This window comes from Trachurus trachurus, assembly GCF_905171665.1.
Source record: "Trachurus trachurus genome assembly, chromosome: 4".
Lineage (NCBI taxonomy): Eukaryota > Metazoa > Chordata > Actinopteri > Carangiformes > Carangidae > Trachurus > Trachurus trachurus.
The window spans coordinates 24299948-24316145 of NC_139898.1; the positions used below are offsets into that span (position 1 = coordinate 24299948).

At 42.4% G+C, this 16198-nt stretch overlaps 1 protein-coding gene and 1 long non-coding RNA gene across 3 annotated transcripts in view; one reads left to right on the forward strand and one right to left on the reverse strand.

The window, feature by feature from the left end:
* tprb (translocated promoter region b, nuclear basket protein) overlaps window positions 1–16198 on the reverse strand; it is a gene marked incomplete at its 5' end in the record, with an annotated part of 28964 nt that overhangs the window by 818 nt on the left and 11948 nt on the right. Inside the window, 25 exons of one of the 2 annotated variants that reach the window (XM_083970242.1) lie at window positions 202–297; window positions 763–884; window positions 1758–1914; window positions 2089–2187; window positions 2303–2412; window positions 4089–4177; window positions 4273–4341; window positions 5005–5165; window positions 6043–6136; window positions 8488–8643; window positions 8740–8928; window positions 9306–9386; window positions 9503–9657; window positions 10151–10450; window positions 10542–10738; window positions 11382–11455; window positions 11669–11862; window positions 11971–12169; window positions 12831–12977; window positions 13079–13289; window positions 14589–14719; window positions 14866–14997; window positions 15146–15283; window positions 15627–15774; window positions 15947–16134. In XM_083970242.1, the coding sequence (XP_083826368.1) occupies window positions 202–297; window positions 763–884; window positions 1758–1914; window positions 2089–2187; window positions 2303–2412; window positions 4089–4177; window positions 4273–4341; window positions 5005–5165; window positions 6043–6136; window positions 8488–8643; window positions 8740–8928; window positions 9306–9386; window positions 9503–9657; window positions 10151–10450; window positions 10542–10738; window positions 11382–11455; window positions 11669–11862; window positions 11971–12169; window positions 12831–12977; window positions 13079–13289; window positions 14589–14719; window positions 14866–14997; window positions 15146–15283; window positions 15627–15774; window positions 15947–16134 (3637 nt within the window). The remainder of the gene's footprint in view (window positions 1–201; window positions 298–762; window positions 885–1757; window positions 1915–2088; window positions 2188–2302; window positions 2413–4088; window positions 4178–4272; window positions 4342–5004; window positions 5166–6042; window positions 6137–8487; window positions 8644–8739; window positions 8929–9305; window positions 9387–9502; window positions 9658–10150; window positions 10451–10541; window positions 10739–11381; window positions 11456–11668; window positions 11863–11970; window positions 12170–12830; window positions 12978–13078; window positions 13290–14588; window positions 14720–14865; window positions 14998–15145; window positions 15284–15626; window positions 15775–15946; window positions 16135–16198) is intronic. The other variant, XM_083970241.1, reaches the window with a different exon arrangement.
* Window positions 8348–16061, forward strand: LOC310984883. The gene is made up of 4 exons (XR_014595329.1): window positions 8348–8452; window positions 12849–13001; window positions 15654–15783; window positions 15938–16061. It is a non-coding gene; the product is annotated as an uncharacterized lncRNA (long non-coding RNA).

Consider the following 16198-nt stretch of genomic DNA (forward strand, 5'->3'; position numbering starts at 1 on the left):
TGTCTGTGATACATCTATGATGCCTTTGCCATTAATGTTGATGAGATTTTCATGTGTTATGTGCTTTTTTTTGGGCCACTTCTTTGTTTTATTAAACTGAAAATGATCCATGGACTATAGATGCAGGCATTATTGACCTTCACTTATTGTAGTAATAAGTGTAACTTCCATAGAGACCAAATCAGGTGTGTAGGCTTTTACCTCCTCTCTTAAAACGGCCCCCGCGGCTCTCCGGCCAGCGCTGCAGATGCCGGCTCGTTCCCGGTCTGGAGGGTCTAGGTGGAGCACTGCTTGTGTCTAGAAAAAAAAAAAAAACACAACATAGTAATTAGAAGTGAACACTAGACACTTGGTCTTGGTCCTCGGGGGCCGGCCGGAGGTCAAAGAGACATGGTTACAGCACTACTACTACTTTTTCTTCTCTAGTCTCTCATCCATCCTTTCCTTCCTTTATCTCTCATTTTTTCTTTAGTTAACACTGACTACTGTTTTCTCTCCTTCTCTCACCCAAAATGTGTCATGCGAGAAATAAATCACTCGCACAAAAGAAAAAATCTAAGCCCTTCATTATTTCTTTATTTATTTATTCTCTTTATTTTGTGTTGTTCACCCATGTTGCACCCCTGTACTATTTGATTATGTGTCCTCACCCTGTATTGCACTATATAAAAATAAATAAATAAAAAGTGAACACTAGAAATACAAAACATGAGAAGTTAAGTTGATGAGAAGACGCTGCACAGTCATGAAGCTTTGCTGTACCTGCAGAGCTGGAGGAGGGCTCCTGGCTGGTGGAGGGGAGGTTGGCCTTGTCCGAGGGCTGACCCGGCTCCTCCACATCCGCCTGAGACACGACTGCATCCACTGACACCTCAGCACTCGGCCTGAGACAAACAAACAACAACACACAGAACAGACAATATAGGTCAATTGTGTGGTCATGCCATCTCTAAATCACCTGCACAGACACAAGAAACTAAAATCCTACGATGCACCTTTTATCAATTTTATACTTATATATCTTAAAGGAGAATTCTGGTCATTTTCTAAGTAACGCTCTACAGCTCTAGGTCCCCCAGTGCAACCATAGGAAAAGACCAGAGAAAAATATGTGCAGACCGGACCTACAGGAACTGCAGTTAAACAGCGAAGTAATGGGGGCAGTTCTTCTAACCGCGACTTTGGCCTCTATATATCTATACTGTATAATGCTGAAAATATCACTACAAATATGTCTTGGTCAGACTAGTGCGGACTAGTGAGACCGATGCGTACGAACTGATGAAGCCCCTTGGATAAGAGGCGAAACGTCTTCCTAGACAAATACAAGTCCAGTTGCCTACGATTCAATTTGAGAGAGAGAGAGAGAGATAACTACAAATGCTTTGCAACATCCAACAGTTCCTTACCACACAACACTGAGTGTGCCCAACTCCATTAATATGAGAGAGCAGTGTGTGTTTTTATCGGGACTGTTTCCATATCAACAAAGACAATAACGTGATGAAAACATGGATTTAGGAGGAAAAAGAAGATTTTGGATGGGAAAAAAGCTGTTATTTTCATATTGATGCTCCCCCCCCCCATCCAATATCATCTTTTTCCTCCTAAATCCACGTTTGCCTCACGTTTTTGTCTTTGTTGATCAAATGGCATTTAACACTGAATGGTGCAGTCACAGGTCTGAGGTTTTGATTTTACCAGCTGGAAAAAAAACAAACCCTTAGCAAACTGCAGCGAGGAGGAGTGAGACTCACCTATCATTGTCAGGCTCCAGGAAGACGTCGTCTCTCTCCTCTCCTGTACCGGCAGCTCCTGGCACCACCAGGCCCGGTGTGGACGTGCTCACCATGGGAACCGACTGGGAGGCGTGATCAGTGGTGTCGGACTGAGCCACCTCTGAGAAAACTGTTACTGGAAGGAGACGGACACAAAAACAAGATAGTACTGATTCATTCAATCACCGATTTCGGTTTTCAGCACCTGATAGTGCGAGCAAATGTTTTTCTTTAACTGTGCCGAGTGTGTTGATAAAAACAGAACAGCTCCCTTCATATCACAGTGACAGACACAAACAGAGACGGATACCTGGCGCTGAAACCTGTAGCGGTGTGGTGGGAACGCTGCGTCCACCCGACTCCTCTTCATGAGTTGTGAGGAACAAGGGGCTTTCATACATCCCAAGACCTGAAGACAACAATTAATATGTTAAAGAAATATACAGTATATATCACTGGGTTACATTTAGCTGCTGAGGTGTTTGAGGCTGTTTTACAGGTTCTCAGTACAACATGTGTACAACCTCCTTGTGATGCGAGCTGTCCCAGGTCAGAGTGTGAGGAAGAGCTGGTCTGGGGCATGTCGTCCGACAGACCAAACCGGAAGCGAGGTACGCCGGCCACCTGGGGAGAACTGACAAAAAAAAAAAAACACACACACACACACAATCAGACAGATGATGACAGGAATTTAGACTTTTTCTGTTTTTATCAGAAATATCAAAATATACACTCAAGTAGAATCCAAAGTTTTATTAATGTTTCTAATTAACTCATTGAGTGCCAACCACGTAATTTCTCGTTTTTCGTTCCCATGCGTTGAGTGCCAACAACGTAATTTTACGTTTTTTGCTTTTTTTTTAAATTATGAAAATAGACACTTTAATACACATTATATGTAAATTTGGGGACTCTACGACGAGGAGAACTGAAATAGATGACGATCAAAGTCACATGACAGCTCATGATCTGGAAGTTTTTATCATAACTCAGCTTCTGCAAACGGAGTTCTGCATGCAGATGCAGCGCAGCTGCTCTGCTCTCACCCGCGCTGCTGCTCCAGCTGCTCGAGCTGCTCGGAGCAGAACCAGGAAGCTCTCAGCCGACTGTCCCGCCCGGTCTTCAGCTGGAGCAACACCGTGTCCTCCCCAAAGTCCTCCCGCGGTAAAATCTGATGGTCTCTGGGCCAAAGCAGACCGGCATCACCGACCCGAACCACAGAAGGACCGCGACCACCGGCGAGACCGGTCTTCCCGAGCCGCGGTGGCCGACTGACCCTCACGCTCCGCGGGGAGAAGCTGTGACACGGCACGGTGCGTCTGTGTTATTGTTGTTTAGTGGCGCCCCCCCCGCCCCCGCTGGTGGTTTTGTGAATAGAACAACCATTGTTGTATATATTTATCTTATACGCGCCCTTTGATCCAGAAATGCGAGTGTGAGAAGAGCGACAGACACAAACAGAGCACCTTTCATAAAAGACGCTCTATCTCCTTTTCTAGAAAAAAAGGAGGGATTTTGGTGAAACCCAGCCATGTTTAGCTTGAGTTTTCTCAGGAACGGAGGCACGTAGAAACAAACGGTTTGTGGCCACTTGAAGCATTAAGTTAAACCTTTCAATTGAGCCACAGTATGTGTTGGTGGCAATAATATAGAATACACTGTGGCTCTACATAAAAAGTCAAAAATGGTCTAAATTGCCGGTACACTTGACTAAAACTTTGGAAAGGAGCGCGGCACTCAATGAGTTAATACATATGAAGTAAACAAGACTGTAAGTTTTACAAATCAGTATATGCTGAAAAAATATTACTACTAAAAAGATGTAATTCATATCAGTTCTAGCATTACAATATTATATATAATATTAATATCATAATATATGGGAAGCAGCCCACAGGAAAAGATATTGATGTGTTTAATGTGTCAAACAGTCTATTGTGTTGATTATAATATAGAACAAATTATTGCTGGTGTTTGTTGATTAAAGAAGTTATAAATATTTCCATGTTTGTATATGTGTCACATTAGAAGTAATAAAATATCAGGCGAAAGGTGAAGTGTTTAGGATGTGTTGGAACTGTTCTCACATGTAAAAACATTATTTAAGGGTTAAATAAATAGCGATAACATTTTTGCTCCCAAATTTCTTTTTGTGCTCCCAAATATTTTACTTTAGGGGCACATATGCTCCTAGGGAAAAATGTTAGTATAGAGCCGTGTAGATGCCAAACAACACTATAATATTATAAGTCTGTAAGTTTTAAGCTTTCGTTTCCCATCTACTCTGACTTCCTGCGGTGTAAAACTTACTGGATGGCCTGGTCGAAACCATCACGGTGTGGTACCACCAGAGTGGGAGTGCTGGGAACCATCCTGTCATCCTCATCGAAGAAGTGCTGCTGCAGAGAAACAGACAAATGAAACATGTTTGATACAAACTCTCACAGAAAAAACAGCATTTATAAAAGAAAGAGTAACTGTAGCAGTGACTCACAGCGCTGACCGGCACCCCGGGAGTGAGCTGAGGGACCCGCCCCACCGACTGCCGACGAACAGGTATACGCTGTGAAAGCAGATAATTAAAAATCATTTTAGCAGTGGCTGTGACTTTAAGGTTATGTTATTAATCATTCTGTCTGGATATAATTTCTTATAGACTGAGGTGATGTCTGGAAATGACTCGCTTTGTCTGAGCAACAGTTTTAAATCCAAGATATTCAGCTGTTACTGTTGTGTATGACAAAGAAAAGCAAAGACCAAATCATTTTCACCTTGACATTAATATTTGAATACCAATATGGTTGTTAAGCTGATTATGGATACATTTGTGTCTTCATCATTCAATCAAAAAAAAAGTTTATTTAAACAAAAAAAGACATTTTCAATTAAAACAAACTTCACTTCAATCAAAAAAGTTTTTGAATGCAAAAAAAATATTTGAGACCCAAAAGAGCTTGCTTTTAAACTCTTTTTTCCTTTGATTGAAAAGGTTTTTTTGATTGAATTGAGCTATTATTTGATTGAAAATATCTTTTTTGTTCAAAACAACTTTTTTTTGATTGAATAATAAAGACACAAAAGTATCTCCATAGATTATTTGTTTGAAACTATGACGTGATATTTTATTATGATAAAATGTGGTTATAGTGATGCCCTTCATTTTAATTATCATTATAATAAATACTAAGTTCTTTTTTAATAAACACAGATAACTCCTCCTTTGTACCTGAACCTGAGCAGGTGGTCCTAGGTCTGACGTCGGTACGTTGTGGATGTTCAGGCGCGGGGGCAGCTGATGTGATGGTCTCCGTGGCGACTGGGGCATGCGTGTACCAGAGCTTGTGATAGGTTGTTCGGAGGAGAAGGCTTCCATTGCGCTGCTCTCAACTAAAACAGCATTAAAATAGATACAACGGATCAGAACTATAAAAAAGTGTTAGCAAAACTACTTTAACTCAGCCTAAATTAAATATGAAGTCATAAATTGAATATTAAGTACAAGTATACGAAATCTGTTTAAACTGAGACAGTGAATATGATTTTAAGGGTGTTGAAATGATCAGGACGCATGTCACAAAAAAGTTTTTTATTAAAAAGAACAAAATGTGCTGCATGTTTTGTTAATTCTGGACAAATATAAAAGTGTATGATTCGAATTGCAGCTTGCTGTTGTCAGGAGAGCTGTGTACAATGTTTGTATGCTGTTGTTTTGGCTGTCAAACATGTAGTATACAATATACAGAGTGAGTGTTAAAAGCTGTAGCCGTCATCAACCTTACAATGAACATTTTTCTGGCCAAGTTACATTGTGTTCCAAGTGAAATTATTTGTTGTTCATTCCAGATTGATTATTTAATTATTTACAGACTGAAATGAGTTTAAAATTTAATTTTAAAATCTAATTACATTTGAGAACCTGGTTGGTTTCCTAATGTGCAAATATATTGTTCATTCTTAGGCTTCACACCTGCCAGAAAAGTTGAGTTTTACACTTAAGATCCCCCGTGGTACAGGGTTACAACATGAGCTAAATAACTACGACTGGTTCAATCCTCAGAGTAACGCAGCCTTCATAAAAAGGACCTTTATTCTGGTGAATAGTAATGCTCTTCCTTTCAGACAGACAACAACATATTACATATTTCTCAGTCATCGTTTGAAATGTCAGATAACTAATGGGATGGCGGGACAGTTTGTGAGCACATGTGGAGACTTTGAGGTGGATGTATGTTTGTGCGTTTGACAAGAGTTTCCTGGATCTTACAGCTTGGTGTCTGGGAATCTGCGGGCCTCTGGGTGGAGTCAGACGCCCCCAAACTCTCCTCTGTCTCCGTGCCCGGGTCTGTTGCATCAGCTCCCTGAGAAAGGGAAGAACAAAAGGAAATAATTAAAGGAACGGGCGGTTAAAAGACACACGGAAAACCATGAGTAGAATTGTAAAAAGTTAAATGAGGTCAAATTAAAACAAAGTGAGAAAAAGAGGAAAAGTGAAGAGGAGCTGGCCAAAAAAAAAGAAAGAAAGACAACGAAAAACAGCAGCTCAGTAAAATTACAGTAAGCAGGTTATGGGATGGTTCCCACACAGTATAGATGCCAGGATTTTAAAGGCAGAACACCAGACGTAGATTATGATTCATTTTCTCCCTATATGTTACAAAGATGCCTTTTAGAGATTTCCTGAAAAATTCCAGTTAGAAAACTCTCATCTTTCCGTATATGCCGACTTAAATATGAGTAAATGTATGAGGGGAAAGTTTTTCTTCCAAATGCAGAGGTCACCACCCGACACCTCTGGCAGAGAGGACGACTACACAAGCGCCTCCTGCTTGGGAAAGGAAGCAGCCGCTCAATCACCCTCAACAAGAGACCATGTATGGAGCCTCCTCCCTGCTTTGATGTGGGTGTTACTGTCTTTACCAATTTAAAATTTCATTAGTTTTCATTTTCATTAGTTTTTTTGTTTGATTTTTAATTTTAGTTTAGTTTTAGTTAGTTCAACAAGTGATTAAGCAATTTTAGATTAGTTTTTATTTTTGAGGGATTGACTTTTTTTTTTGTCTTAGTTTTTCCCGGTATTAGAAGAAAGCCTCTGTGAGACCTCGTTATAGTTAACTATAATTATCCTGGTCTGTGCAGCTATATTAATGATTTTGTTTGTTTGTTTTGCTTTGTTATTTGTGTAATTACTTTTTATTATAGGTGAGGTTTGAAAATAAGCCCAGAGTGGATTTCTACCTCACCCGCACATGTTTTATTTGTTTTTTTATTTCACTTATTTTGTTGATTCTACATTTGTGCAAATAAAACTAAAACTTTCATGAGAGGTGCTGGATAAGAAGATGGTTGCAAAGACCATACATGTCATGTATTTAATTATGAATCATGGAAGTACCAAAAACCGAGCATGTTTGACAAGGTTTAGTCGGACTACAATTTTTTTTAATTACCCCTAGAAAATAACTTGTTGCTTCTTGCTTGAAAGAGACCACCCACCTCCCATTAAAAAAAGTTGCTTGCTAAGTAACTTTTAACCTGAGACGGCACCTGTTTTTTCAGCAAATGCCAAAAAAATAAACCATGCGTAAGTCGAGGTGACGCGTTCAACCAGTGGGTGTAGTAACTATGAGGGGATGATTTGTCACATAATGTCTGTGTAGGGAGGAGGTCAGGACGCCGTTTCACACCGATACTCAGCACAGTTTCCTTTAACCATCACCACAATCAAATTAAGACATTAACCATGTTTATTATCTCCATGATGACACTTATTTCAACCTAATCCTGACCAAACCTGCAGCTCCTGGGAGACGCTTTAATTCAGGAGACACTCCTATTGGTTGTATCCTATGATTGCGTAGGTTTGAGGAGTTGTCGTGAAAAAAAAACTCTTTAAATAATGATTAACCGTTACAGAACTAATTCAATAAGTTGAGTTTTTTGTCAACATTATTTAATAATGAAGTATTTTTTCAAGCTGCACAGTACAACCAAGTTGTTTTTCACTGATTTCTCTTCACTTTTCTACTTTTTATAATTTCTTTTTACAAGATAATCAAAATTAATTTGGTGAAATGTTTCAAAAACTCATTGCCTTTGATTTGCCTAAAGTGTCTGATATTAACACTGCAGGCAGATGACACACTTACTATTTATATTCTATTGCTTGGTATTAAACCTTTGTCTCTGTAGCAGCTGGTATGTGCCTTTTTCTCTTAACTGCAGCCTTCAAAAGGAGTAAATTTATCATTTAATGGCCAAACACACTTTAAAAACGACACTGGACAGCGGAGGTTTTGCGGACTCGACCGACATCAAACGACTTTCACAAGTGCAGATTTTCAAGTCCAAGACCGTGTAAACTGTACGTTTGTAGACACTGCCTCATCCCCAAAGAACACGTGCAGCCACGACTAGAGAGAAAAGGTAAACAACTAAAGTCAACACACACACAGCTCACACACACACACGGCTCACACACAGACCGAAAGTTACGACACAGGGGTAAAATACAAGTGACAGTGAAATGAGACGGTGTGGAAAAACTGAGTGCATGAGCTGGAAAACGGACTTAGATCTGTGGCCGAGAGCGTGGGAAGGGTTAACGAGTCGTACTGGATGTGAGGGAGAGTGTGTGGGAGTGGACGTATTAAAACACGAAGGTCAAAGGTGCAACTGTGAGTACGTTATGCGTCACAATCGGTAATCGAACCTCCGTGTCGTCCTCTTCGTACGCCTCATTGCCGTCGCCGCTCCCCTCGTTGCTTTCCTCTCCTTCCTCCCCCATGCCCCCCTCGTCCTCCTCCTCATCCTCGTCTTCTTCTTCCTCCTCCTCTTCATCTTCATCTTCCTCCTCCTCCTCATAGTCCTACATTGAGCAGCGGAGAAATCATTAGCACCAGGAAACACCAACAAAACTGCATGACTGGGATCTAATGCCACTTTACGTATTTGGCTTTTCTACCTGCTCTTCCTCTTCCTCCTCCTCATCTTCTGCGTCTTCGTCGCTCTCTGTGTCTGTTATTATGACGATTACTTCCTGTGACAGCTGCTCAGGAGCGTCACTTTGGGTCAAGGTCACCTCTTGGTCCAGTGACATGGACTGGGAAGCTGCACTGTCTTCTCCTTCGTCCAGAGTTTGAAACTCCTCCGTCTGCAGGACGAACAACAGACATCAAAAACAACGTTTATTCTGCATATTGTTCTGCTACTTAATCATCATCAATAAATCCTCATCCTGCCGGCAGTGGGCCTGATTTTCTCCCACTAAGAACAAAACATAGGGAGGAGATGATGGAAAAAGCTTGCAACATTTATAAAAACCAAAAACTTTCCAGCTGGAAACATCAAGGTTAATAGGAAAGAGTGAAATATTGAGAAATATCAACAGTGTTATTGTTGTAATAAACCTGGTCGACCACTTTGGCCTCATTTATTTGCTTTCATCACATCAAAATATTATAATTAGAGTGAATGGATTGAACTGTGAGATGAACTATGAAAATCAAAATCTCATCTCTTATGGCTGACCTGGCTCACTTCGGCACCATCTTGACTGTCTGAGGGCACCACCCCCTCCGCCTCTGCGCTGTCCTCGACCAGCACCTCCTCCTGACGAGAAAAACGACAATCAGAGCTGCACAAACACACTCACTTCATCACAAACTATTTTAAAAAAATGCCCATTCTCCACAGATTTATATATTTATGCGTCATCCATTCCTGACCTCTGGGCCGACTCTCTGAATGATGCGCAGCTTCTTGGGGATGGGAGCCCTGGCGGGGTCTTCCTGGGTGGTCTCGGTGTCGGTGACCATGCTGGCGCTTTCCTCCTCCTCTCGAGGCCTCTTGGACATTGAGGAGGTTCCTGGTGTTGCTGAGACTGGAGATAATGCACGGCTGTTGTACTTCTCTGTCCACATACTCATGGTAAAATTACTATTTTAAAGGACAATTCCAGGCAAATTCAAGTTTCCTAATATCTTAGGTCTAAAAGAATGAATTTGGAGATTTAGTTTTTAATGTCTCCAGTTATGTAGTAGTTCTGTCTGTCCCTGCATCGCCACAGCAGTGTATAATGGGAGTAGACCTTAGGCTGTTTACATCTCACAAAACTGCATTTTTTTTCCACAGACAGCATAAGATGGATATTCAAACATACTTCAAGAAAGGAGATGTGTTTGTAAACCAAGCTGTAGTGGACTCTCTAAACAGCCTAAGATCCATCCATTCCCATTATACACTGCTGTGGCGGTGTGGGGACAGACAGAACTACTGCATGACTGGAGACATTAAAAAGAAAATCTTCAAATTCAAATTCAGGTTGAATTTGACTGGAATTGTCCTTTAAGCCTTTAAAAACAACAGTTTCTCACCGGTGCCAAACACAGAGGAGGTGGAGGAAGTGGAAGGCCACTCCACCTGTGAGCTTGGCGTTGCCTCAATGACCACAGGTGGCAGCTGCTCCTGGCTGGCCGGCTCTGTGTGGGTCACGCTCTGCTGCTGCGTCGGCTGAACGAAGGCCGTGGCCTGGGTCTGGGTCTGGGTCTGCTGAACAGTCAACATGGGGCTGGCTAAAGTGGTCTGCACGTTGGGACTGGCAGAGCGCACCGAACCGCTGGCGCTGCCGTACACCGTCACATGCTCCACCGGCGGTCCCTCGGTAGACTGCATGGCTGTGAGAGAGACTGAGTTAGTGAAAAAGACATTTGCATAATGTCGAATCAAAGTCGCCTTCCTCCCCGAAGTGGCGCTGATGGGACTCACCTTCCTGCGTTTCCACCTGTGTGGTGGGCATGACCGTGGCTGTGGGCGTTGGCGTGGGCACAGTAGCCGGGGTGATCATGGGCCTGATGCTTGCTCTGGGAGTGGGTTTGTTTCCTGGGTTAACCGGCTGCTTGCTGGCCGTGGGAGCTACGGGCGTGGGCTTAATGTTGGCAGTTGGAGGCTCAGAGGTGCTGGCGCTGACGGACGAAAACAGCAGCACGTGAATAAAAGAAACAATCCAAAGCAAGTGTATGAGCGAGCATTAGAGAACTCTAACTTTCTAATAAACCCGTTTCTTTTTTTTCTTACTTTATTTTTAAGAAGTCATTAGAAAAGAACATTAATAAAAAAGGCACAGATGGAAACAATAAAATACACAGGGGGAAGATGAATCATAATGACATGTGTAGGGTTAGGTCCAGGGTTCGGAGACATTTCAGTCCTTTTTGTTCTATTTGCCCACAGTCTTTCCTTCATATCAAAACAGGGGCGAAAGCCTTCTCATTTCGGTGTATAATATAAGCATTGAGAGAGTACATCGAGTAGGAAATTAAGGGACACTGTACTCAAACAAAAACATAACACAATCAATCATATTAGTAAATGTTAACTGTGTCCTGTTGTGATGAGGGGCCACTTATTTCCTCCAGTATGTAGTGAATTTGTCCATGCACAGGTTCAAGGGAAAAGTCAGTTTTTCCATGTCATGTATTTCTTTCACAGTTGCAATCCACTCCTCTTTCGGCGGGGACTCTTTTGATAGCCATCTTCTTGTAATAACTTTTTTATTGGCTACCAACATAATAACCCCTTAGTAGTTTCACTGGTTGTGTATCATACCTGCCCCTGTCTGCAGCCGGAGTCGTCTTGAGACTGATTTGTCTCTGCTCTGTGCTCCTCTGCTGCTCCTGGGTCTGAAAATGAGGATGGGAGTCACGATTGGAGATCAACAAGATAATGAGTGTTGTTTTATTACTGCAGTTTAACAACAGTGCTGCAAGCCTCCGATGTGATCTATTGAATTTGTCCGTCATGAACCTGAGGTGTTGCCAGTGGACAAATTATCATGACAGGCAGGTTATTAAGCAAGTATCTGGGCTGTGAGATCTATAAAAGCGGATTCCCACCTTGCTTGGACCTGCCTCAGGTGGCTCATCCCTCTGATCTTGTCGCTCCTGTTGTCCTCGCAGGTCTCTCAGCTCTCTCTCCTGCCGACTCAGCCGGCCCTCGTATTGAGACTTGAGAGCGCTCACTCGAACCTCCAGCTCCTCGCGCTGCTGCTTCAGCTCGTCGTTTTCCTTCTTCAGCTGTTCTTTGGTGCCTGGACATAAATTTGTTTGGTCATAGGTCTAAATAATAACAAAAAAAAGCAGCACTACAACTCAAGTGGAAGACAAGAGTCCCTGTGGTTATAGGACACAACTCTTACTCATGAGCTGGCTGATCTTCTGCTTGGCATAAGTAATGGCTTTTCTGGTCTTTTCCTCCTTGTCAGTCATCTGCTGCCTCAGCGTATCCTCCTGGGAAGTCTTATCCTGCAGCTCCTGCCTCAGCCTGGTCAGCTCTGTCTGCAGCCTGGAGGACTGTTCCTGGGCACTACGCCCCTCGGTCTCACGCTCGGTGACCACCTGTGGCAGCGCACAAATACAAGAGACAGATTATTGAATGTTAAAAAAAGGGCATGCATGTTTATACAGTTGAGACCGTCTCTTTTAAGAATATTTTAAAGGGGACCTATTATGCTCATTTCATGGGCTTTTAATGTGATATTGAACCCCAGTGGGACACTACTGAAAGTTTCAATCGATAAAAAACTGTGTACTTATCGCAGTACACATCACTGTGTACTGCTTTGCTCTGAAACGCTCTGATTCAGCGCTCTCTCTCCCCTTCTCCACCTTCCGCACCAACTCTGCTGAGATTGGTCAACGTATCGAGAGGCTGCTGCGTTGTGACACGCCTCCTCTTGTGTTACCACTGGGCACTGAGGCCAGAGCCAGGCAAGTTGCCATATAGAGGAGTTATGCTGAAGTTGTGACGTTATAAAAACAAACTCTAGAAAAAACTTTTCGAACTTGAGCGTTTGCAGTGGCTCAGAGCTCCTGAAACTTCCCCTGGGGATTACATTAACACACACCTACCTCATGATATGGCACTTCCACATCCTCTAAAGCAAGTATCCAACATTTTAAACATATTTATGAGTCTGAAAAGCCTGAAAAGCATAATAGGTTCCCTTTAACAACAGACTAGACTATGTAACCTAGGTGCGTGTGTGTGATGTTCAACCTTGTTTATGTTCTCCAGTTGTCCTTCCAGCTCTTTGGACTTGGCTTCGGCCTGGCTCAGAGAATCTCTGAGGCTCTGCAGCTCCTGAACCGAAGCCCGACGAGCCTCCTCCTCCTGGGAAGGACCTGCTGCTGCTTCAGCTACCATCTGAAGGAAAAACATAGAACAAAGGTGAGTTATGCCTGCGCCAGCACAGCAAAGATGGTGACGGTAAACTGTTGGATTAAAAACAGCGTCCGGGCTCTCACCTTGTCATGTTCCACCTTGAGTTCATCATACTGAGTCTTGTAGCGGCGTCCAATCTTCTTGACCTGGGTGATAGTTCGCACCTTCTCCTGGATGTCCTGGTTCTTGGTTTCCAATTCCTTCTTTAGTGAATTTCTCTCCTCGGTTATCTTGTTCATACTGTCACGCAAGTTTTGTATCTGGCCTTGCAGGGATGTTGCTAGGTTATTGGTCCTACAGAGACATGAAGGGATTAATGAAGTAAACGAATAAACTGGTCAACAACATTTCAATTAAAGCAGAACTATGCAGGATTTCGGCTGTAATTATTGTGGCTCGGAGACACTGTGATGGTAGAGTGACCTATTATGAGGTGAATGGGGTCTGGGCTAATGCGCCAACCCCCCCCACTGGCTGAAAACCGCACTTGCAAGATCAGTCCTCCGTCTCGGTGTCACAAATCTCGTCAATGGATAGAACTATCGCGAGAAACTCCTTATGGCAGTACGAGATAAGAACGCAGATGACGTCATGCATGTCATGAATCGTGATTGGTTTGAGTTCGGAAAGTCGGAGGAAACTAGTGGTGGGAGAAAAAATCGATTCACATAAAAAAATTATTTTTCTTTTTCTTTTTTTCTTTCCTTTTTTAATATTGTGCAATGTGCATTTGTTAGCCTTTTTTTTTTACATACAGAGAGTACAGGTTTTGAAAAGGGTTTAAGTTCACTTTATAATGGAGTATGTTAATTTATAGGCTCCTACTGTATTTGTGTGCAGATAAATGTTAAAAATGCGATTAAAAATAGAGAGAATCGGCAATATCGTAGAATCGCAATTTAAATTGAATCGCCATCCAAAAAATCGTAGAAGAATCGAATCGGGAGAAAAGCATATCGTCCCAGCCCTAGAGGAAACCATGGAAACATGAAATGTTTGTACTGATGAAGTTCGGCTTGTGGCTAACACGGAGCTAATGCTAACACGGACACACACACACCATGGATCTTTTATAATGTAATACATCATGAGTCATGATGTATTACATTATCTTATAAAAGATCCATGGTGTGTGTGTGTCACACACACGCTTTCGCGTTTTGGAACATTTATTCATGTGTGTGTATGTCTGTGTCTTTGTGTCTGTGTTAGCGTTAGCTCCGTGTTAGCATTAGCTCCGTGTTAGCGTTAGCTCCGTGTTAGCATTAGCGCCGTGTTAGCGTTAGCTCCGTGTTAGCATTAGCTCCGTGTTAGCATTAGCTCCGTGTTAGCACTAGCCCAACGTTAGCAGGGCTTAGCAAACACCGCTCTCTACCTTCAGCAGCTTCCTTGTAAACACAAGCACGTGTAGGGGGTGGAGCAGGGTGGTGGCAGCGAATTTTTTTTTTTTTACGACAGTGACATGTGCCTCCCAGAACTGTGGGGGAGCGCCGGAGAGGGAAAAAAGAGAGGAACCAACGAAGGAGCGAGCTATTTCTGGCCGACTTACATAGTTCTGCTTTAGGTTATGCTTTTTTTTTAATTATCCCCCACCTGGTCACTTCTGCTTTCAGCCTGTTCGTTTCCTCAGAGAGCTGCTGGATGCGTTTGAGATGTGCCTCCTTCTCAGAGTGAAGACGCTTGTACTCCTCTGGATCTGAATCTTTCTGTTGACTCACCAAATGCTAAAAGAAAATGAAGAAAGGTTAATGGTGTCTTATAACTTCTCTTAAAGAAAACAATCAACTTAAGGAGGATGACAGGTATATATATATATATATATATACACACACATCTTTCATAAAGACAGCAGTTTAGGTTTTTCACTGACCTGTGTCCGAGCCTTCCAGCGCTTTATCTCCTCTTCCAGGATCTTCTTCTCCGCCTGCAACATGCCACTCTTCTCACTCAGCTCAGAATTAGCCTGCTGCAGTGGCATAATGTCTGACTCCAGCTTTTGCACCTGAAACATACAAGAGGATGAGTTGAAACCACATGAATCCAAAAGTTTGTCTTCTAGCTGCAAAACAGCATGCAACATAAGTTCACAAAAAATTAAACACAACCACAAAATTTCTCTACAAAAAAATAAATAAAAAGGGAACAGATACCTTAGCTTGGGTTTGCTGCAGCTCCTGCTCCATCTTGTCCCTCTCCTCTCTCAGCATCTTGTTGGTCTCCATCAGGATACTCATCGTCTCCGTCTTCTTCATCAGCTCATCGTGCTGAGTCAGGGTCTTAGCCGTCACCTGAGTCACATTAGCAGCATTTAGACTTTTTTGTTCATTGGTGTCATTTTAGAGGGAAAAAAAAGTGAGCAAAAGAACAATTTCTCTACACAGATACATAAAATAATTTATGAAGATAAAATCAACTTGCTGATAAAATAAATCCCTGATCCTGATAAAAGGAGAAAATCAGCAGAGTAAGTTTGTAGTGAAGGGAAGTCCACTAAAGAAGCCAATCAGACAGTCTGTGTTCATACATCTGCAAAGCAGCAACTGGACCTTGTTGTAGACAAGTTGTTGTGGTAGACAACATTATTGGTGAATAATACAGTATCAAAAAGGTATAAAATGTGTAAGAACACACCTGCATCCTCTCTCTTGCTGCACTCAGGCTGTCCTGCACCTCCTTCAGCTCTCGCTCCAGGTGCTCCGCCCTCAGACGATAACGCAAACTCTCACCTTGGGCAACCTCAAAACGAGACTCTGCGATCTCCTTCTCCCGACGCACAAATCTGTGTGAGGTAAAAACAAAACAAAACATGATGTCTACACTAGAAGATAATTTGGGAGGACAGTGACCACAGGTTCAACCACCTTCTAAAATGTAATGCTTGTTTGTTGGATATTAATCTGAATTCACTGATAAAGACTTGTGTCCATCATCAATGATTTAAGATGTGTTACCTGAGAATCTCAAGGACTTGGTCTTGAGATTTGCCCTCTTCAATCAGAGGGACACTCATGGTACTATCACTGGCAGCACGCTGCAAGTTGTCAGCCATCTTGCTGCTGATCGTCTGGATCTGCTCATGCAGGAGGGTGTTCTGTCTCTGCAACTCCTCATGGCGAGTCTCCATCTTTGACATCTCCTCCTGCAAGAGGAGGAAATAAATGAAGAATGAAGAGTTTCTATCCAAAACCACAACTGTGCTTAAG